This window comes from Hippopotamus amphibius, chromosome 14, assembly GCF_030028045.1.
Source record: "Hippopotamus amphibius kiboko isolate mHipAmp2 chromosome 14, mHipAmp2.hap2, whole genome shotgun sequence".
NCBI classification, from domain to species: domain Eukaryota; kingdom Metazoa; phylum Chordata; class Mammalia; order Artiodactyla; family Hippopotamidae; genus Hippopotamus; species Hippopotamus amphibius.
The window spans coordinates 74,092,210-74,114,650 of record NC_080199.1 but is presented as its reverse complement, the minus strand read 5'-3'; the positions used below and the strand labels follow the sequence as shown (position 1 = coordinate 74,114,650).

At 55.3% G+C, this 22,441-nt stretch overlaps 1 protein-coding gene across 1 annotated transcript in view; it reads right to left on the bottom strand.

Moving 5' to 3' along the window:
- Positions 1-22,441, bottom strand: part of SLC7A1 (solute carrier family 7 member 1) — a 66,549-nt gene that overhangs the window by 7,204 nt on the left and 36,904 nt on the right. The window contains exons 3-7 of the mRNA XM_057707349.1: positions 12,105-12,488; positions 8,857-9,015; positions 7,019-7,193; positions 1,551-1,672; positions 817-1,039 (exon numbers count right to left, since the gene is read on the bottom strand). Coding sequence (XP_057563332.1) covers positions 817-1,039; positions 1,551-1,672; positions 7,019-7,193; positions 8,857-9,015; positions 12,105-12,474 — 1,049 coding nt within the window. The 5' untranslated portion in view covers positions 12,475-12,488. The remainder of the gene's footprint in view (positions 1-816; positions 1,040-1,550; positions 1,673-7,018; positions 7,194-8,856; positions 9,016-12,104; positions 12,489-22,441) is intronic.

Here is a 22,441-nt window from a genome sequence, read left to right as displayed (position 1 = left end):
TCAGCAGAGTAGCTCACGGGAATCAAGGCACCGACCCTAACGCCCCGCGCGTTTACCACCGAGGAGGGGGTCCGCCTCCAAACTGTGAAGCCCGCCGCCGAAAGACGGGGACACACCACACCACCCCCGGAGAAGCACTTACTGCAAAGTCTGCATTAAGTGAAAGAATGGGAAACGTCTAACGTAAACTGGCATGGCATCCAGACATAGTTTGATGGAAGAGAAATTTTGTATTTATTCCTGTGATTAAATACAGGAATAATGTATTTATTCATTACTGATTTATTATTAACAATCAATAATGTATTTGATTCAGAAAATAGAGAAAATAAAACAGAATCAAACAGAAAATAAAGGCATTGCTGCATTCATGAGGATTCCTCTGTCATCAATCAGTATTCAGCAAATGTTTCCTGTATGTCCAGGTTAGCAGGAAACATCAGAGCAAAATGTTTCTCATTAAAAGGCACTTGCTCCCTTTTTTAAGGCAGCCTCTGCTTTGCAGCCGAACTAAGGGCCACAAGACCGTGTTCACAGAGGTGGCCTGGTCCAGTGGCCACCGTCGGGGACAGAGGACCAGGCCCTTGCCGAGCAGACGATGTTAAAACGTGGGCCTCGCGTTCTTCGAGATGAGCTGTCAGTAACACCAGCAGCCCTTGGGGTGACCGACAGCAGCGCGAGGGGAGGAGCCGCGCGAGGGGAGGAGCCACACGACTGGGGCTGGGGTTCCGCTCTCTTCCAGGGGAAGAGAGGCACATGCACGGCAAACCCGCCTCCCTGAGTCTGCGCCGCCTCCCTGAGTCTGCGTCTCCTCACCTGGTGGAGAGGGCACAGAGGGAGCCGACGGCCACCGCGTACTTGGCGCCCTCCCAGCCCACGTGCTTGAAGGCGTCTGGCAGGGGGCTGTTCTTGTCCAGGCAGAAGTAGGGCATCATGAGCGTGAGGGCGGCCGACACCCCGAAGTAGGCGATGAAGCAGATCAGGAGGGAGGCGACGATGCCCACGGGGATGGCCTTCTGGGGGTTCTTCACCTCCTCCCCTGGAAGCAGCCAGGGCTCAGCGGGGTCCACCCACGCGCACGGCCCTGCGGGGACCAGGGCCCTCGGGGCTCCGGGGAGCCCCACGTGCTGCAGCACCCACAAGCCCAGGGATGGTGTTCTTGGCCTTTACACCGAGGGTCGGCAAGGAAAAGACTCGCTTCCTTTGGCAGAGGACAGGGGAGGCCCGGGAGGCTGGCCTATTCCACCGCCAGGACCACGGTATCTGTAGTGGCCCCATGTCTCCCGGAGGGCGCACAGGCCTGCAATCGGCTGCAGCTACGGGACCATCACCCCGGCCCTGCGCGAGGCCGCTCCCCGTCAGGCCTGCCCCTTGAGGAGGGGTGGGGGCGGGGTAGCAGGAAGGTGCACACGCGTACGGTACTCAGGAGGGAAAGAGCGGCAACAGACACACACCGCCGCCCCCCCCCCCCCCCCCCCCCCCCCCCGGGAAGGGAAGCAGCGACCTGGCCAGGTGAGCCCAGGTGCGTATGCCGAGGGCGGCGGGCTTACCCGTGGTGGCGATGCAGTCGAAGCCCACGAAGGCATAGAAACAGGTGGCTGCCCCCGACAGGACGCCAGAGAACCCGAAGGGCATGAACCCACCGACACCAGGCTTCCCCTCGTCCGTGTCACTGGAAGAAAGAGCCACGGTCAAGAGGACAGCACCCGCTCCGTGGTCCGGAAGAGAGGCCACCCTGACTGCCCCCCTGCAGCCAGGCCTCCCACCCGTACTGAATGGTCCTGGGCCAGCCGTCACGGCCACCAGATTCCTGGGCGACAGGCCTCCCTGCCTTGGGCAGCCAGGGGTGCTGGGGGGCCACCAGGCCCTTTCCAGATGCACCTGCTACTGACTGTGGGGGGCAGGGTGCCCAACCAGAAGGGGGGGGTCGACAGCTGCAGCCTCTCCCCCGGGGACCCCCGGAGCATCACGCAGCTGGCCGCCAGGCACGGCGGCCCCGCCCTCCCCAGGAACAAAGCGCAAAGTCTTGCACGTTTACCAGCAGCTCATGTCTCAAAACAAGCATTTCCAGGGGCACGGCAGTTAGAAAAAGGGAACTGTTTTAGTGGAGAAAAGCATTTCTTACGCCCGCCCCACCCCCCTGCAGCGGGTGAACCGCGGGGATGCCTGTGTGGGCAGGGACGGTGCCCAGCACAGTGGGCTCGCAGGGGGCACCATGCATCTTTCCTGGAGTAATGAATGCAGCCAGACGCATTCTGGACACCCCAAGTCCCAGGAGATTCAGGAGCCTGTGACTCTAATAAGCATGGCACCCAGGCAGGAACGGGCTCAGGCGCTTCCGGGCTGCACGGAGCCTGGCCCGGCTGCCTCTCCCTCCGTGCGATGCCTGCTCCAGGCCCTGCCTGTCACGAAGCCCACCTGCCCTCTGATGCCTCCCGAGAAACCGCTGAACTCCTGCCAGTCCCAGGAGAGCAGCCCCGGCTCCTGCCTCGCCGACCACAGCGTGTGGCCGAGGCTGCAGGCTGCCGGTCGCAGGGTCCACCCACACAGAGCCCCTCTGCCCCCCATCTCAGGGGGCTGACCACAGGCCAGCTCTGGGGGCAACCCGCCCCAGACCACCTCACTGCCCCATAGCAGAGGAGGGGCCGGAGGGAATATTCCTGTCCCACAAACAGTGAGGTTCTCAAGGTCAGCTAGCAACTCATGTCCTCAAACCTGCTTTCAGTGGGGTCTAGCGCCTGGCTAATGAAACACACACTTTGGATCCAATTATTTTCTAGTGGGAGTGAGGCTTCTACCAGCTCCTAAATGGTGATCACGTTTCTCAGCTTCGGGGCAGGGCTGTGCCCTCCTGGGGCCCTGGCGGGCAGGCCCGCTCCCCCAGGCCTGCAAATCACCGAGGATGCGCAACCCTGGTGAGCTGACCGCTCTTACAGAGAGTGACTGGAGCTGAGCACAAAACACTTGACAGGCAGCCAGCTCAGGCAGGCAGATGCGAAGCCCAGAGGAGGAGGGGTCCGTGTCAAGATGTCCCCTGGGAGCTCTGTGGACCCTTTTGATACCTGAACACCCTGGAAGAACAGGGGTCTCGGCCCAGGGCCCCCACCCCTGCCAGGACACACAGAGGGGGCGGAAAGTCTTCCGGATACCGCCCAGGTGGAGGGCTAGGAACAGCTGCGGGCAAACGCACAAGCACCAGGCCCCACGGGTCTGCTTTACCCAGTCGCGAGGCAGAGGCACGCGGCGAGGTCCCGAGAATCCCATTCTAAGGGAAAAGGAGAGTGCAGGCCGTCACGTGCATCACACCCCAGAGAGAGACGGGACCCCCAAGAGAGAACGAGGGCAGGAATGTGCCTTTGTCACGTGGATGGTGACACAGAAGCAACAACAGAAGCACAGAACAGGGGGGAGGGGCGGGGAGAACCCGCAGAGCACACGGAAAGCAGAACGGAGGCGTCTGAGGCTCCTTGGCACCGCGACGGGGAGAAATCAGAAAACCCTCTGAAAGCAGAGGGAGTGTGAGCGAGGAAAGGCGTGGCCCAGTTACGCAAACACCCGGAGCCCAGGGCAACTGTGAATGGCTGTCCCTCAACTGTGACACCAGCTCCACCGGCCGGGTCCCCGCAACACCATCACCACATGCTCAGGTGTTGGGACTCCTTGCACCTGCGGGAAAGATCGCATTTCTGATGTGGAAAGGTCTGCAGAATACTCTAGTTAAGTGAACACGCGAGGTGCAGAAAAGTGGATGCAGGATGCTACGTTTCACGTCAGGAAAGGGGAACTGTATACACCATGTACACATGACGTACATAATATTGAAAATAAATATAAACATACACCTGCAACTGCCGGCATTTACACAAATAAAAGCTGAAGCGCTCACACACAAACACTGATAAAAACAATTATCCATGGGGGTGGGAGAAAGAGGGAGATGCAGGAAGGAGCGGGAACACAATTTCTCAGTGTGAACTTTTTGTACCATCCTGATGTGTGAAACCAGGTGAACATTCTCTACTCAAAACGCTGAACTCCACTTCTAGTAGGAGGCTGGGTGTCCCTAACCTGCCGACACCATCCTACAAATCAGTGACTAAGCCGATACCTGCACGTGGTGGCCGTGCCCACCAGTCATCTGGCAACTCAGACACGAAGAGACGGGGCGCAGGCTCGCGGGGGTGGCCGGGCCAGCGCCTGGCAGGTGGCAGCTGGAGCCGGAGTGGGCTGAGCCCGGACCTCAGGTCAGCATACTCCCCTGCGGTCTGGTGACCAGCCCTGCCACACGCCACTCAACCATTACTCAGCAGTTAGCCAAGAGTGAAGGGACGGGGGAAAGGTGTCCCGTCTCCATAAAGGTCCTGAGCCTGGGGTAGCAACTTGATGGGGGGGAGGGGCCGCCGTGACAGCGGGGGTCCCTGCCCTGCATCCTGGCACCGTCCTTCACCCGGACTTGGGTCTCCGACCTTCCACCCACCACCCCGTCCCTGGAGGCCACGCTCCCTTCTCTTCACAGTGAAGGAGCCCAGGTGACCTCAGCTGGCACAGGGCCACGGAGAATAAAGACGACATGCTCCTCAGACTCTGATTGAAGCAGACGCCGCGAATGCATCTCCCGAGAAACATCAGGACTGAAGTGGGAAGGGAGGGCAGGCACGCTCCCACTTTCATCTCCTTCCTGCTGGCGGGAGCTGGAGTGTGAGTGGCTGTCCTGGACCCCGGGGTGACCTTGGGAATGTGGCCACGGACAAAGCCACCAGCTGCGAGAACTGCATTACTGGACCAACCACCTGCAGATGCTGACTTCAGAGAACTAGACCTTTGTCTCCTGGGTTTCCATCCTGACAGTCAGACAGCACCCGACAGGACTCTCTCAGGTCTCTGTGTAGCTGACGCTTTCCTGTTACGACCCTGGTGACCCATCCCAGGACACTGGTTAAGACAGCCAGAGGCAGCACAAGTTGGAGGCTGTCAGGAACCCGCCAGACGGCAGGATCACACCTGTCCCCAGACCAGGAGACACACCTCTCCCAGGCTCAGATGGCCTCTGCAGCTGCAGAAAGAGCCCTGTGTGGTCAGAGCTGCGCCCAGCCCCACGCAGCCTCTTCCTGGCCGTGTGGTTTGGTTGGGAAATGCTCTACTACTCCAGGGAGACAGGCGATTCCATGCAAGGCTACGTGCCCGCTGTCAGAAACACAAACCTACCTCTGGGGGGAGGAAAAGCAGAAAGACGCTTCCAGGTGCTCGTAAGATGCAAGAGCAGGCTGGGCCCAGTCCCGCAGCCCCCTGCGCCCCAGGGCAGCGTTCCCAGGACTGCGGGCAGAGGTAAGTCAAGGGCCCCGCCTGTGACCCAGGGTCATCACTGCTGGGTCACAATGTGTGAGGACGACCAATGACAGCAGATATCATTGGCTGGCACAACCTCTTCAGAAAAGAAATAAAACTAAATCTCGACTGACAACCAGAAAACAAGCAGTGCCGTCTATGCTGAGTTTTTGATCTGTACACAGCAACCATGAGACAGGCTCCTGAGGCTCTCAGAGTCGACGGTGCTACTTCAAAGCATATTTCAAGTCGGCCTGACTCTGCCCTGAATGAATGGGCACCAATAAATGTGGCGTAAATATGACCCAGGAATGCCGAGGAGTGATTTGTGAAAATCACTCATCTCCCTGTCATCGAGCGTCACCCCCGGAAGGAGGGCTCTTGTTATTTGAACCGTTCATCACCTAATATTAGAGTTAGAGACGTTTCATGCGTTCGTCTCCTGTCTGTGTTCCAGCTGTGAACCAGCTACACATCAACGCCTGCCTGCGGGTCAGGCCACCGGAGGACGTGCTGGGCACCCTGGCGTGGGACCACCCGGCTCCCCAGCCTCCCGTGCAGCTGGACGTGGCTGCCTACTGGATTCTGGCCAGGGGAATGCGGGCAGGAGGGACGTGTCTTCCAGACCTGAGAGCACTGTCCTCACACTCTGTCCCCTTGTGGGAGAGCTGGGCTGTGCCTGTGCCCACAGCCCAGCTCCGACCAGGCGCACAAGGACAGCGTCCTCAGGGATGACGGGACAGCCAGGTGGACGATCGGGTCCCTGAAAGCCTGCATGTGGCTGTGGTGACCAGCCACCCCAGACTGCTCACTCCAGGAGCTGAGATATCATTTTAAAGCCACAAGGCATTTTAGGAGGGTCTCTTCATCAGAGCAGTTTAAACAGAATTTAGCCATCATTAAAACAGAACCGTATACAAAATTAAAACTCCGCATTCTCCATCCAAGGACCCTAAAATTTACCCAAAAATCTGACAAAAAAGATCAAAAAGATCCATTCCAACACTGGCTTTTGCTTCCTTGGCTAAGATGAGCTTGTCGGTAAAGGCGCACCCAGAGGTCGAGAGCCGGCCAGCCACCTGCCTCCAACCCAGCTGTCCTGAGCCCCAGATACGGAAGAGCGATGGGGCCACCGTTTCTCAGGGCTGATGCAGCGCAAGTTGAGTGCGAGTGAAAGAGATTATTATAATCACATTCTGATACTTCAGGAATTCTGAAAACCTCTGATAAAACCCTGTGATAAAAGTTCCACATAGTTCTTCTTTGTTCTAGGTTATTAAGTAGGAAGGCATTTCAAAATGATGTGGTATCACCCCGGTACCGCAGAGAAAATCTTTTCTGAAAGCAAAATTCAGAGTTTGATCATAAGACAGAATATGAGGAAAAAGAGATTCCTGAGTGAGTCTGAGACGGGTCCTCAACTCTGCACAGTTTTGGAAACAGAATGGAGATGCTGATTCCCCAATGTCTTCCTCCGTCACACAACGTGCAGTCAAGCACAAGGAAAGAAAACTTACCCTGAATTTCAAACACATATAACACCCTCAGCTACCTGACTGCAAAAAAAGCAAATAATAACAAAACACACTAATTCAAATTACATTTAAAAAAAAAAAAAAGACTCATATTGTTGTAGCCAACGACATCCCCAACCGCTTGACGGTCACGCGCCCAGAGACAGAGCAACACTCACTTGTTGAGGCAGAGGTGGCCGGATGTGTTCCGGAAATCCTCCTCTGTGAGCTGCCAGTTTTTAATAGATCCTTTCACAAATCCCGACACCATGATGAAGCCCAGGACCAGAACGTTGATACACGTGAATATTTTGTTGACCATGGCCGATTCCTTCACTCCCAGAGTTAAAAGTCCTGCAAAGGCGCATGAATAGAAACTCCGTCTCAGCGTTAACCTCATACCAGGCAAGTCCTTCTGGGATGGGGACGGGGACGAGAGGGTGACATAAAAAGAATCCAAGTGGCGTCAAACCTCCGAAGGGGAATGGGGCTGAATTAATTCTCATTCTAGAGGCAGGAATCAAAATAACCAAGGTCTGCGGGGTGTTGAACAAAGCCATCGAGGTTGGCCTTCCAGATCCCTTCTGGACTCGAGGCGCCAGCCTGGGGGCACCAGGGACAACAGAGGTGGGGACATCTCAGCCAATGGCCCCGGAGAGCAAGGCCCTCTCCCAGGAGGAAGACAGCCCCTCCCTCTTCCTGCACCTCCATCACTGAGAACCACGCTGGGGAGGCGCGGGATTTCAGGTCCTCAGAGGAGACACTCTGCTCAGTGTCTCGGGAGAATGAGAGTTTTCCAGATAAGGAATACTCTGGCTGCACTGCCGGCTGCCAGCAGTGTCAGCAGTGACAGCCACCTGGGTGTGGAAGCCCTGCCACGCACAGGTCCTCAGACTCAGTGCACGTAGGGCAACGTCTAAGCCAGACTAGTTCTAGCTTGTAAACTCAGGATAAAAAAATACCAAGTGATAAAAACACAGGGGAGCCACAGGACACCACGTTGCCACAGGACCACCTTGGGGGCCACAGGACACAATCCTGTAGTGAAGTCTTGGCTGGGCAAGAAAAGAGGCAGGGAAGGTGCCCAGTGACACGTGACCACCGACCTGATGGGAGACTACCGCCCTGCCGTGTACATCTCTTACACGTTTTAAAATAAAAGACAGTCTTTGTAATAGATTAAACTCTGGAATACAGACGTTAGGACAGAACTGGGCAATTCATCACAGGGAACACTTCACACTCCACTGTGTCTGTTCTTCAGTGTCCCACCCCCTCATGTTTATGAAAATCCAGCTCGCGCAAACAATTTCTAATACATGTTCCTGCCAGCTGGACCAGAAATACTGCTGAGACTGGCCTGTGCAGAATGAATTCAATTACGTGGTGTGTAAAATAAGGCATGTTGTTTTTAAAACCCATCCAAGATTTTCTAACCTCAGAGGAGAATTTATCTGCATTTCAGCTTAATGTTTGTATTAACAAAACTCCCATCCTAGTGGCTGACACTCAGATAAATGTCACTAAGAAGAAACTGCCATCAGCTGTGTTCAAGCCATGCCTGCAATTTAAAAACTCCATACCAGCAACTCTGTGATGAAACATTATTATTTAAAGGGTGTTTTGCCGGCTGTTGGGGCTACTCCTCCAACACTGAGGCCCTCATCCCTCCACACTGCCCTGGCTGAGAAACACCAACTTTCCATTCCAAGTAGTCATCTGAATTCGTATTCCTGGGTTGAAAAGCCTGCAGCACTAACAAAACCTTATTCCACAAACAGTTACGCAAACACCTGAGATTCTCTTTTAATTAAATGACACGCAACTCAACCTGTTCAAAGGTCAATCCTACATGAATCTCTAAGAAGCCATTTTGACAAAAAAGATGTCTACGTCAAGGAAAAGAAGAAAATGGGGGGATGGGAGAAGGAGAAAAGGAAGAAACTGACTTATCAGGAGCCTGTCCGACACCTTGGACCCCTGGCTCCAACCCGATGCCATCGGTGTGTGGCTTTACCTGTCAGGATGAGAATTATGAGCACAGCAAATATGTCCGGGTTTTTGGCCAGCACCCCGGGCGCGTGCAGAGCCATGTGCGTCCGTGAGAACTCCTCGATGTGTTTGCCAATCAGCTCGTCAAATGTCGCGCTCCAGGCTCTGGCGACACTCGAAGTACCTGCCACAGAACACACGAAACTGAAGGGAAACAGCTAACGGAGCACTCGTCATCAAGTGCGACGTCTGCAGCACCACGCGGGGACCACAGACAGTGCACGGGATCCCGCGGCAGCTGCCGGGCCCTTGGATGTGAGGGTCAGACAGTGTTTGCAGGGAAGCGGGAAGTAGAGCCTGGGAAGAAATGCATTTTTCCATCACAACCGATACAACGTGTACACCGTACATTTCAAGCACACGTGTAACTGAATTATAATAAAAGTTTAACAAAATAACGTTTCCCTGACACCAAGAGGCACTCTGACAGTATTTTTTTAATTAATTAATTAATCTATTTATTTATTTATTGGCTGCATTGGGTCTTCATTGCTGTGCGCAGGCTTTCCCTAGTTGCAGAGAGCGGGGGCTACTCTTCATTGGGGTGTACAGGCTTCTCATTCTCGTCTCTTTTTGTTGCGGAGCACAGGCTCTAGGCGCGTGGGCTGCAGCAGTTGTGGCGCACGGGCTTCGTTGCTCCACGGCATGTGGGATCTTCCCGGACCAGGGTTCGAACTCGTGTCCCCTGCACTGGCAGGCGGATTCTGAACCACCGCGCCACCAGGGAAGTCCCACTCTGACAATAGTGAATTCTACTTACTTTATTTCATTACAACAAGAAATCCTGGGGGCAAACCATTCAGCCGACTTCATGTCCCACCCCTGCGCTGCAGTCAGCAAGGGGGCCACATCCCTCAGGAAGCTCCTTCTCCAAGAGCCTCAGCAGCAGAGCCGACAGGGCCTGCCTCCCAGCGGGCGGAGGGGTGGGATGGGGACCAAGGACAGCGGCTCAGGGCTGGCCCCACCTCAGCAGCAAAGTCCCAGGGTCATCCCCACCTCTGTGGCTCCATGTGGGGCCTGGGAGGGCACCACCTGACATGGGCCACGGGCCCCAAGGGTTTGACCGACAGGAACACGAAAGGATGCGGCATTCAGCACCCCAAGGCCAAGAGCAGCTGGTTGCTGTTTCTTTCTCTCTCTTAATCTGAATAACATCACTGCTTTTCCATCAGTGTTTCTCGGGAAATGTTGCTAAAGTTTCAGAATCCACAAGAGGTGTCTTCCTTTATCTTCAAAGGGGGCCTCGCTGGTGACCATGGTCTGGATCTTCCACAGAACGTGGCCAGTGAACCTGCAGGATTCCACTTCACCAACTGGTCTCATGCTAAGCATTCTTCCAACATCTCAAAAAAGGAAACCACATTTCCTCATCCCAAGCAGCCAGCCTATGATGAGTTCTGCCCTTCAAGGCCGCGACCCAGGGACGAGAAATGTCACCACCTCCCCTTCCCCAGAGCCAGCTCGCTGCCGACGGGGCTGCCCAGCCTTTCCTGCCAGCCTACCCCTCCCCACCTCTGAATCATGGCTTTAAAAAAACCATATGTGATGGAAAAGCTGCCCTTACCCAGGAGCCGAGGCCGAGGCCCGCCTGCAGTAACTCAGGGGTGGTCTCGCAAGCCCACGCCACGCGGGCCAAGACCCCGTCACCCGCTGGCCAAGAAGCAGCAGGCGCCTGCCACTCGCTGTTTTGTTTTATTCACAGGTAAACCCTCTGGAAACATAACGGCCCCGTTAAAATAGCGGCATTCCCCCCGAAAGGCTGCAGCTTGGGAGAACGTGTGTGGTGGTTAAGTTTTGGTGTTACACTGAGAAAAACTGTGATTAGGAATTTTATTTTCCAACTTAGAAGAGTAAGCTCTCGGCAGGTGCTGGAAAGAAAGGGAGGGTGTCGCCCAGAGAGCCGGGGGGAGCCCACGCGGCCGCCCAGCCCTGCACGCGGCTTTCCAGGGGCGGGCATGGGAGCCAGCGGGCCCACGCGGTTCAACTCGCCCCACCTCCCTGCTCTTTGATACTGTTACACAGAGCTAACACAGGACCGGACATGTAGTGGCTGTCTGTATTTCTGTCTGTGAACTGGCCATTCATATCCTTACGTCCAGGCGTTTGTTTCTTTTAAGAGGATGTGCTCAGCTTCAGCTGTAACCAAAATATAGATAACATACAGAGAATAAATACCAGTGAACCCTGCCAAGCAGAAAAGGCTATGTTTCTGGTGTTTTTGTTTGTCGGTCGGTTGTTTTTAATGCTGATGCCAAGTCCAGAGTCGGTCAGGATGTGAGGAAAAGGGGCCCCTGGCCGTCGGGAGGGTCACAGGCAACACGGGCCTTGAAAATACACAGGGCACGCTGACCCAGACGTTCTGCTTCTTAGACCATTTTACAGGGAAAAAATCACAGCTACGGAGGCCAAAGACATTAAGTAATTAACTGTTTATAGCAACAAGAACACAGCTAGAAATAATCTAAATACCCCACAAAGAGCGCAATCAATTATCTGCATATGAATCTATGTAATAATGGTATACCATCATTAGGAATATTACTATGGAAAAATAGCTAACACTACGAGAAATGTACACTATATATTATTTTATACATATAGAGACATACTAGACAAAAAAATATACATTTAGGTTCACAAAAATATTGCCATGTTACATCCCTAAGCTCTATAAACAGAGGCCGTCCCGTTCCTCCACTGAGTCCTGACATCTGTCACGATCCCGGCACAGAGGACGTACTCGATAAGGTTTGTCGAAAGAATGAAAGAATAAGAGAACTGATTTCCCCAGGCTGTCACGGTGGGGTGATTTCTACTTTCTTCTTTGTGCTTTTCTACATTTCCTAAATTTTTCTGTATCGGTGACGTACTTACCCAAAGAATCAGAAAAACTACGTCCTTTTTAACTGGTTAGAAACATCCTGCTGATTCTAAGTCTCTCGTGCTCATAGGACTGGCCTCCTTGCTGCCTGGCTTGTCCCCACTAAGGTCCCATGTACTTGATCATTAAAAAACAAGGGCCGTGATGCCCGCGGGCGGCCTCAGCCTGCCATTAAAGGAGAAGGGAAACTGTGCAGGAGTCACGCGAGGTGCAGGTGCCAGGGAGGAGCTAGACTCCACGTGTTTGGGGAGCCAGGCGGGGCACGGCCCGTGGCCGGGGGTGGGAACAACAGAGGGCGCAGGGGAGACAGGCTCCGGGCCTCCTGGACCTACCGATGATGTAGGAGAGGATGAGGTTCCAGCCGGTGATGAAGGCCCAGAGCTCGCCCACGGTGACGTAGCTGTAGAGGTAGGCCGAGCCCGTCTTGGGGACCCGAGCGCCGAACTCGCCGTAGCAGAGGCCGGCCAGCACGGAGGCCAGCGCGGCGATCAGGAAGGAGATGACGATGGCGGGGCCGGCGTCCTCCCGCGCCACGGCCCCGGCCAGCACGTAGACGCCGGCCCCCAGCGTGCTGCCCACCCCCAGCGCCACCAGGTCAAACGTGTTGAGACAGCGGGACAGCCGGCTCTCCTCCCGGCTGCAGTCCACCACCTTCCGCCGCAGCATCTGCTGCCCGATGCCCATCAGCACCTTGCACCCCATCCTGCCGCTCAAACCTGCCAAAGAGAGAAAGAACAGAGGCGTGCGTTCACCACCGCCCTGGTTTCACCCACTCACCCCGGCACCCCAGCCCGGACGGCGAGGAGGGCCCGCGCTGCCATTTACAGCCAATGCCTCGCATCTCACACGTCCACGGCCGCGGTCACAATGCCTGCCCACGGCTTTCCAGTCTCAGGCTTAACCAGCGGAAGAAACGCCCGGAGGCCGACGTGCCGGCTGACTGGATTCTGGCCTCCCCACTGATTTCAGTTCTGTACCGAGAGCCTCTACGGGCAGAAAAAGCACGAGGCACAAATTAAGGATATCGTTCCTGCCCTCAGTAACCATGAAATTTACCAGGAAAGGCGAGATATGCTATTGCAAGTGTGCTGCTGTGGAAAGCAAACCAAACCATATTTTAATTTAGTTATTAGAACCCAGAGGCCTTCAGGGGCGATGATACTTTTTAGACCTTCCCGGGACCCTCTGAGGGCAGGGGCCAAGCTGTCTCCACTTTAACAGAGTGAGGGCTTCTTGTAACTGTCGCGACTCTGGGAAGCACTTCCCCTTTGGACCAAAATGTTGGCCCAAAATGCTACGTGATACACTCCTGATCACGTGCACGTGACAAGGGACACACCCAGCGGGGCCCCACAATGCCACCCACATTGGAAGAGCATCCCGGGTCAGCATTTAAGCGGCTCTCTTGGGACGCAAGAGCCAATCACAGGAGACCCTCTGAGGGGGCGGAGCCTCCCGGGAGCCTCAAGGAGGTGGAAGGAGAGTCCCCATCCTTCCAAAGAGGACAGAGTGGCAAGGCAAGAGAAAAGAGTAACTATACCAGAGGAACCTGACACACGTGCCCCAAGCAGGCGGCCAAGGTCGATGTCAACGGCGACAAGTTACAGTTGACCATACGATGTGATAAGAGGGACCTTTACCTCTGAGAGCCTCCTCCCCAAACCCGTAACCCCAGCCCAATCCTGAGAAAGATACCACACAAATCACAGACGAGGAACTCCATGAAACACCTGACCGACCGTCCGGTGTCATCACAAACAAGAAAGTCTGAGAACCGTCACAACAGGAGAAGCCTAAGGAGACAAGCGACTAAACGTCACGTAGGATGGGATGGGGTCCCAGGGCAGGAGGACGACGGGGAAAGCTAAGGGAGTCTGAACAGAGCGTGGACTTCAGCTCTATTAATACTGCGTCAAGAACCGTAACTAGACACCACACTCGTGTAAGATGCTAACCACAGAGGATACGGCCTGGGGCACACAGGAACTAGCTTCACAGCTTCTCTATAAATCTAAGCGTGTTCTAAAATAAAGTTTTCAAACAACAACAGGTGCAGAGATAAGCTATCACCATGACTTGTAGCTGCTAAAAATTCATCTGTATGATGAAGTGGTATTTATTGACCTAACTTTGCTGCAGTGAAGTCACTGGAGAGCAAAATCATCCAAATGGAGATGGCAGAGACCCAGCCGTGTCCACACCCAAGCACCTGGAAGGCTGGTCCCCTGTGGCCTCGCCCCCTCCTGGCCTCAGGCCAGGCCCCCGGGGGTCACATCACTGGCCAGCTCCAGGTCGCAGAGGCATTGGTGGGGGGGGGGAGGTCGTCCTCTCTGGATTTTACGTGACAGGACCCGAGAAGAGAAACTCGAGACAAAGTTTTCTGCTAGAATGGGCGATAAAACTCATCCGATCGATCCCCTTCCTGTACAGATAACAGAAAATCACTCAGCCACCAAGTGTCAAACGGGGTCATGCACGCGGAAGGTGCAGGGGGCCCGCTCCACATCTGGGCCTTGTGTTTGGGGAGGGTGGGGTGGGCGGGAGGAAATGATATCACTGTCAGTGAGGTGGGGAGGAAGTGGGAGGAAACGAGGGAAGATGACCTTATTAGCGGAACAGCAGTGGAGCAGGAAAATCACAGACACAGGGTCTGATAAGAGCCGAGAGGGCGGGGGCAGAACAGGAGACACACACACAGCACAGCGGTGCCCGGTCTGCCTCCAGCCACCACTGGCCGCTTGCTGATGCTGGGCCGGGGGGGGGGGGCCCTGAGGGGCCCCGGCACGGCAGCCGTGCTGCAGGAGCAGGCAAGCTGTCTGGGGAGCCCAGGGCGCAAGTCCTCCTGGTCCTGCCTTTTCCTCTCTTCTGCCCAGGATATACCTGGATTCGTTCAAGCCAGGCTGTAAATCACAACAAAGCCTTTTATGAACCACTGCTTGGATGACACGTGGAAAGGGAAGATGCGCCATTTGAACACAGGCCTGAGCAGGGGAGGCTGTGCTAGGGGATGTGCAAAAATGCAGTAAATAACTTCTCAGCATCATTCTGAGGAGGGAGGGGAGTATTTTAAGAAGCCAGGAGCCTTAGAGGGAAGTGGAGTGTGAACGCTCCTGGATACTGGCCTTGTTTCTAACTTGCTTGGTAAATGGGACTGACATTTAGAGAGAGGGCTGACCGGCTCCCATCCCTCCCAGATGTAGTTTTTGGTTCATAACGTTCTCTCCCCAATACGATAAAAGCCAAGTTCAAAGCAAAGACAATGCAATCAACTAGCATTTTCTTTCCTCAGCTTCACAGAGCAAAGAAACCCCAGGGCCCAGGGGGCACCTGCCTTCCTCTGAGAGACTGGACAGCCTCTGTCCTGGGCTCTTTGGAAGGGCTGGTGCACGGCTCGCACGCCTTTCTCAGACTGTCTGGAGCAGAAGCAAGAGCTGCCTGAGGGACTGCACTGGGACACCTGGTAAGGGGACACTGGAGCCTTGGGACACTTTCCCGAGAGCCCAGTGACCTCACTTTAGGCCAAAATGACCCCCCTGGGCGTGCGGCTGCAGTGAACATGCCCCGTGCCTCTGGGTATCGCCCTCTCCAAGAACCCACTTACTAAGCCCGGGGCCCCTGCACCATGGTGAGGCATCGGGTTCCGTAAATTCAGATACAGATACTGGATTTCAGACACGTGTGCAAGGGACTTGGCTGAGATCACAAACCGTGACTCCGGGATGCAGCTACCCTCTTTTAAGCGGGGACACTGTAGCACCCCTGTTTCTCACGAAGAGTCCTGGGCCATTCCTCCCCGCCAGGAGCCGGAGGGAAGTGCTCCGGGGGCCAGTGGATGGGAGCACGGGAGGGCTGTTATTTTCCCCTGGGCTACTTCCTCGGCGCTCCCTGCTGTCTGGGGAAAGGGCAAACCCCATTCCTCTGGGAGCCACTGGGACAGAAACGTAGCCACTGAGGCCCAGCGCTGAGAACGTGGGGAACACAAGTGCCGTGTTGCTTTTACTTTCCAGGGTAGGAGAAAATGAGATGCTCGCTAACCTTGTCCGGGGTTTATTTTAAAGAAATATCCTTTCTGTCTCCTTGGAAGTCATGCGAAAACTGTTCTCCGGGTGGCATCGTCTGGCAGTATTCTGTACACATTACACCATGACTCACATTCCTGCCTGGACTCCTAAGCTGGTCATTCAACCAACAGTGAGACCAAATGAAACCTCCCCGTGTAAAACCGATCTAACCACGCCAATCCCGGCAACGTCAGGTTCACAGACTTTCTGCTGTCAGGGTTCACGCAGAAAGTTGCCAGGATGCTTTAAAGCATTATCTGAAAATGACATTTTCCTTTCTCGTGGGGAGGAATCTGTACAACAGTCAACACCTACACTTTCATTTGAGTTTGACAGAAATCTTGTAACAGCAAGAGCCTCAGATCTGTCCTATTCCTGACTCATTTATTATTAAAGGGCACTTACCTTACGTGCTTTCCCCTTAGAAAAGCAAAGATAATCTGTCCCTTTCCCACAGAATTCCCAACTCCAAGTTTTACCCTAGTAATCACTATATAACAATGGGAGAGAAATGATCCAATGGGTCCGGACTGCAGAGATAAAACACTTTAGGATGTTGTTTTAAAGGTATCTGATAACAGTGCAGGGTGAACTGCATGATTTTTTTTTAACTCTCAAATGTAACGAATAGTCCCATCACTGAAAGAGTCAGGCTTAATGGCTTGTGGGAGGGAGGGGAAGAGTTCAGATGTAAGCTGTTACAGACACTGAGTTCATAAATCCCTTGGAGAAAGTCTTAATATTGTAATTTTATTGTCCATATTTGCGCTTTTCCTTTAAGGGATCTTTACAACAGTCCCAGACACGGGAGCCATGTGGAGTAAAATGTGTCGCCCCAGCAGCAGACAGACGTGCCATGGTCCACACGTGTCCCAGGCTAAAGAATCAGGTCCTCAACCAGGGCGCTCGCCTGCTGACCGAGGGGCGGACACAGTAAGCGACATCACTTCAGCTCCCCTACAGCCACTGGGGGGGGCTCCCCCTAGGACCCCGGAGGCTCTGGAGCGCCTGCCGGTTTAACAAGGGAGGGAGCAGAGGACTCATGACCGAACCATCTCAACCAGACGTGGTCCACACGGTCCAAAAAAAGAGTGTTCCGGGACATGGGCCATCGTGGGGGAGAAACGAAATCTGTGTTGAAGGAAGTTGTTCTCCGAGCCAGATTCACTCCCCCAGATGTCAGGAGGCCCAGGTGCAAGAACTCAAAATTTAAAAAAAAACGAGTGTGGCGGGGAACGGCTGACGCAGATGAAGCCCCAACACGTGGACACGTGGAAGAGGGAAGGAAGCAGCAGGACGGAAGCAGGGCTCAGGGGTGTGAGGCGGGGACAACACAGCCCAGCCGGGAAGGTCTGCGCTGGACGACAGGCCGGCTTCCACCCCCAGTGAGATGTGATTCAGGACCCGGACTCCCTTAAAGTCCCCCAAGATATACACTTGTCTGACCCCAGGCAGCAAGGACATGCTGAGGATAAAACTGAATTCCTCCAGAATTCACGGGTCTCACTCCTATGAAGATGCCCTGTGCTGATGCGGCCGAGCTGGGGGAAAAGCAAAGACCCAGTCCCAGCCCAGGAAGCAGTGTTAGGGCCAGGCCGAGGGGTGATGGGGCTCCTGAAGAAGGGTGTGGGACCTGGCTTAACTGCCCATCTCAAAGACCACTACCTCCACGGGGAAGAAACGGTCCACGCCATCCAGTGAGCACACAAGCCTGAAGCCCGAAAGTCGCCTGGGCCCATCTCTGCTTCCAGTCGGAAGCCTCAGTTATAAAGACTCTCTGCGCTTGGCTGAAATCCACAACGCACAGGTAACGTGGCCTCTCTCCAGCCCGGGAGACATAGTGCTTGACATCCTTATCTTTACTGGAAAGCCAAGCCCCAGGACCCCTGCCCCGGGGCCGACCCTTCCTACCAACTGAACAGAGCTAACTGCAGGCAGTGCCAGGGGCCTCGGAGGGTCCCGTAAATGACGGCAGGTACAGTCCACGCCGGGCCGTGAGCTGTACGTCTGTACGCGAAAACAGACGTTCTGCATCTGGATCCTGACTCCCAGCCACCAGAGGAGGAGGCCGGGGAGGGTGGCCCTGGGGTCCCCCTCAGGGGGGCACCCGCCTGGCAGGGCAGCTTCCAGGGGCAGATTCCTTGGCAGGGGTGCCAAGGTGACTGGAGCCGCTGACCGCAGGCACAGCGCACCCTCTGGGCGGGGCACCAAGCCACCAAGGGGCAGGGAACCTCGCGTGGCCCTGGGGGCCACGTCAGTGCCACCACCCACCATCTCGCCCTGCAGAGGCCCAAGCAAATAACCCCAGGCTGACAGCCGCAGGGCAGCACCAGCTCAGGACCTGGAGCCAGACCTTCCAGGTGCAAACCTGCCGCCAGACAGTGTGCAAACAGGGCAGTGTTTTCAACAGTTTTAATATCGTGGGAAAATGTCAAATTCAAAACTACATAATTATAATCCCGATGAGGATTAAGGGGGGGGTGAGGTGTAAATACCAAAATATTCACTGAGATTATCTTCCAGATGACGCGTTGTTTTCTGTTCTATATTTGCCATGTTATCTACAGCGAGATGTGTTCCTCTGTAAAGCAAAAAACAACGGTAACGACTGACAACAGCTAACATTGTGGGGCACCAGCCGAATGGAAGATCCTTTACATACATTATTTTATTCAATTTTCACACACCCCGCATCCGGCAGGCAATACTTTGCATTCTAGAAATAAGGGGCCCAGGCTGACCAGAACCCAGTAATTTCCAACCCTGGCTGCACCAGCATCCTGTGGGGACGGTTCTTAAATTAACGATGCCGGCCCACCACAGATCAAGCGACTTCCGTGAAGGGCTCCCAGGTAACCGGGCGGAGGGCAGGCAGCCCACAAAAGACGGAGTCGGGGCTCAGACCCAGTCTTCCTGCCTCCAGAGCCGTGCGCTGTCCCCTGAATTAGGGTCTCCTGGGTCCTGGGAGGTGTGGAGGGGGTGGGGAGAGACTGCGCAGCTAATGGCCAGGAGGAGCACGCTCCCACCGCGGGGCTCGGCGTCCCCAGGTCCTCCCACCTGCAGGGCCCCATCTAGTCACCCTCCGTGCCCCCCGCACCTAGGAGGCACCGAGCAGTGTTTACGGGACCGTAGCGCGTATAGTGCCCACGGCACACAGTCAGTACCGTCGCTGACTTAAATTCAGGAAACTAACAGCACACGGGCTGTCTTTCTGTCCTTCATCTTAGGTCATAACCTCAGCATTACCATCAATGACTAACGAGGGTCTGCCCATCAAAGGAGATCTTATTAGCGGGATACGTAAAGGTCGGGTTCACCAAGGAGCCAGGTTCTGTTTCTCTAAATGAATATATGCGTAGGAAGATGCTAGTTGGGTTAAAATCAAACCCAAGCAACATGGAGTTGTCTACGAGGTCTTGAAATAGTTCCCGACAGTTCCTTCCAAAGTGGGGGTTACTCCATACCCAGCCCACCCCGCTCCACTGTGGGGACAGCTGGAGTCCTTGTCACCCCTGCCCAGGACTTTTGTAAGGCCCAAGTTCCTTGTGTTAAACTAGTCCACGTGGCTGGGGCCTCAGTTTTCACATCTGAGAGATGGGATGGCCCTGGGGTCCCACCCACGTAGGAGCTCGTGAGGACTAACGAGGTAACAGATAAGCACACGGAGACGCCAACTCTTCCCGTGTGGGCTCAGCGCTGATTCCCTCCCTCCCTCCCTCCTTCCTTCTTTCCGCCTCCCAGAAACAGGGGGCAGACAGCTCTGTGCTCCCATCATGAGGCAGTCGTGAACTGACACCCTTCCAGATACTGTGAACGCTGCCTCCTTAACCACACTCGACCTTTCCAACTCTCTTCACCCAAATCCAAGGGTGACAAGAGCCAAGAAGCCAGCAGAAGACCTAGTCAAGTACATCTTCACGACAACGCGGTAAAACCTAGAAATGTTTCCTCCTGAAGCCGGCAGGATGTGATCAGAGGGTCTTCATATCTCCGGACGGCGTTTCCATCCCTAGGGAGGCCATGCTTTATCAGCACACATGCCGGGTTCTGGGTGTAGAAACGCGTCACAGCAGGAACACGAGTCCATCAGGAGCGCAGAGCTCCTCTGACACACGTCTCAGTCACGCTTCTTCTCCGGGAGGTAAAGAAAGCACACGTCCTCTCCCTGGTTCACGAAGACGTGACGCCAAGCGATGCACAATCTCTGCGTAGGTCCTGGGGGAGACGCGCCACCCACCCCCACCCCGACCCAGGGCAGGGTCCACGAACCAGAACCCAACAGGGTCCCGGTCCTGAGCGAGGAGGCTTCATAAAGTCACGCGTGTGTGCACTGTGGGCACCTCATCTGGGCCTGGACGAGCGTTACCCAACTGGCTCTCCGATCTCCAATGCAAAAGAAATGTCTTAAGTTCCCCTGAGGTGAGGATTCAGACCTACTCTCAGAACACTGCCTCTTTCATTCTCTAGGCCTCTACGGCCTCCTGAAAGGTAAATCAGTTTTCAGTGGCTCCTTCGAGAAATGTCCTCTTTCAAAAGCACCAGGACCACTGGCATCTGGAACCAGAGCAGGGCAGCCGCTCCTGCCAGGCTAATTCCACTGCACCGTCACAGACCACGACTCTTCCATTTACTCAGCTCCTGGCTCAAGCCCAACAAACCCAGGCAGCTCACCCACCTACCCGTAAGCCTGGGACCACCTCAATCCCCAAAGGCCTGTAATTTCCTCCCTTCCCCCAGTCGTCCCACCGTCACAAGCAACTCTGTGAAAAAACTCGCAATTTCCAGAAAATGCACTGGTTCAACAGTAAAGAAGCTGTGAAAAATCAGGGACAATTTCCCAAAACTGACGCGGAGAACCAGACTCTCGGGGGGCTGGGGTCCACGGGACACCAACACCACACGACACCAGCTCCTCGCCAGACACACACACGAGGGCACTGCCTCCTCACCAGAGATAAGCAGAGGTTTAAGAAAAAGGGAAAACAAAGTGGTTCTAGGCTACTCAAAAGCTGGGAGAGAGAAACTCGCAGACGCGCGTTTCTGTGCTCGGCGCTGCGTGGGACGTACGTGAATCTTAAGGTTCGCTCCCACCTTTCAGCAGGTCACACCCTGACCTGCCTGGGAGACAGAGGTCAGGCCCACGGAGCCGCAGGTGACCCTGGCCACACAGCACAGGCGCCGCCGGGCCGGGGCGTGGGGGGCCGGGCAGGCCAGGGCCGCGCTCGGGACAGCGGTGGGGGGACAGCTGAGGGCCTCACGCTGGAGAGGTCAAGGTTTTACGCAAGGGAAAGGCATCGATGACATCAGCACTGGGAGGATTAATCAGGTCTCACTGTGCAGGACAGACGGCGGGGGGAAGGGCCTCCTTTATGTGGGTAGCAAATCCATACGTTCGCCTTTGAGCGGGATATTTTCATCCAACTAATCAAGGTCCTCTGTGCAAGCAAACGCTGTGCCCTCTCACGGGTGCCTGCGTCTGCTCCCCGTCCCTGCTTCGCCCCTGCTTCTCCTCTGAGCCCGGAGCTCCATCCAGCACCCACGCCCTGGGTACCATGGGGACTGTCTGCGTGGGGCACCTCGTGCAGGAATGATCCCTAGCAGGAAATGCATGTTTTACGATGGGTCTTGCTGGTGTGTTTGCAACCTACTCCACTGGTGGCCAAAACTTCAGACACGCACCAAAGCATTTCAGATCTCAAAGAAACACCACGGCCTCCCCAGTGGCTCGCCACCTCACCTGTCCTCAGCCAACAAGCACCTGGCGCACGTGCCCCCCAGGTTTCCTGCTTATGTCACACACAGAGAGGACACATCGAGCAGGGGGTAGCGGCATTGCCCCTGCAGAGAATGTCACGCCACTTACGCAAAGTCACTCTGAGAAAAGGGAAGCAGCGGGCCAGCTGCAGGGGGGCCCACGGGTACCACCAGAAAGCTCAAAGGACAGGAGAGGATGCACACGGTGCCCGAGGATCTGAGTGAAGCCCGAGATGGACAGAGCAGCCCGGAGTGCTGGACGGGAGCCCAGAGCCGGCAGGCGGGGCCGTGGGAGGGGCTGCTCTCCGGCGCGTGGGGTGGGCTGCACCTGCACCGCACCTGCACCGCGCGGCACAGGCAGAGCCCCCGGCGCTGCCGTACTGGATGCTCCAGTGCAACGGCCTAAGGATGGGCCGTCCCTCCAGCACGTCACCTGCACCTGACTCCAGGCCTCGCCATGTGCCAGCGCTCAGCACACGGACTGCGATTAACTGAATCCGGCTTGATGACAAGTAGACCCACCGCTCCAGGGCATGAGGAGACAGCACACATTGCTGTCGTTCTTAAGGAATTCTTAAAGGCTGAAAACAGAAGTTGCAACTCATGCCCCAGGACGGCTCTCTACAGGCCCACTGCACAGAAAGGCCCACGGAGAGGGCGCCGGCCTCCCTTCTAGAAGTTCAGGGGCGCGCCAATCACCCGAGACTCCAGACCACGTCTTCCTACACACACGATGGGACAAAGCCACCACTGGGTTCTACAGCAGAGGAGAAAAAGCAATTTAACCCAAAACGTTCCTCAAGTGGATGTGAGCTCTCCAGAGCTGCCCACTGCCCGGCGGGTCCGTGAGGGCG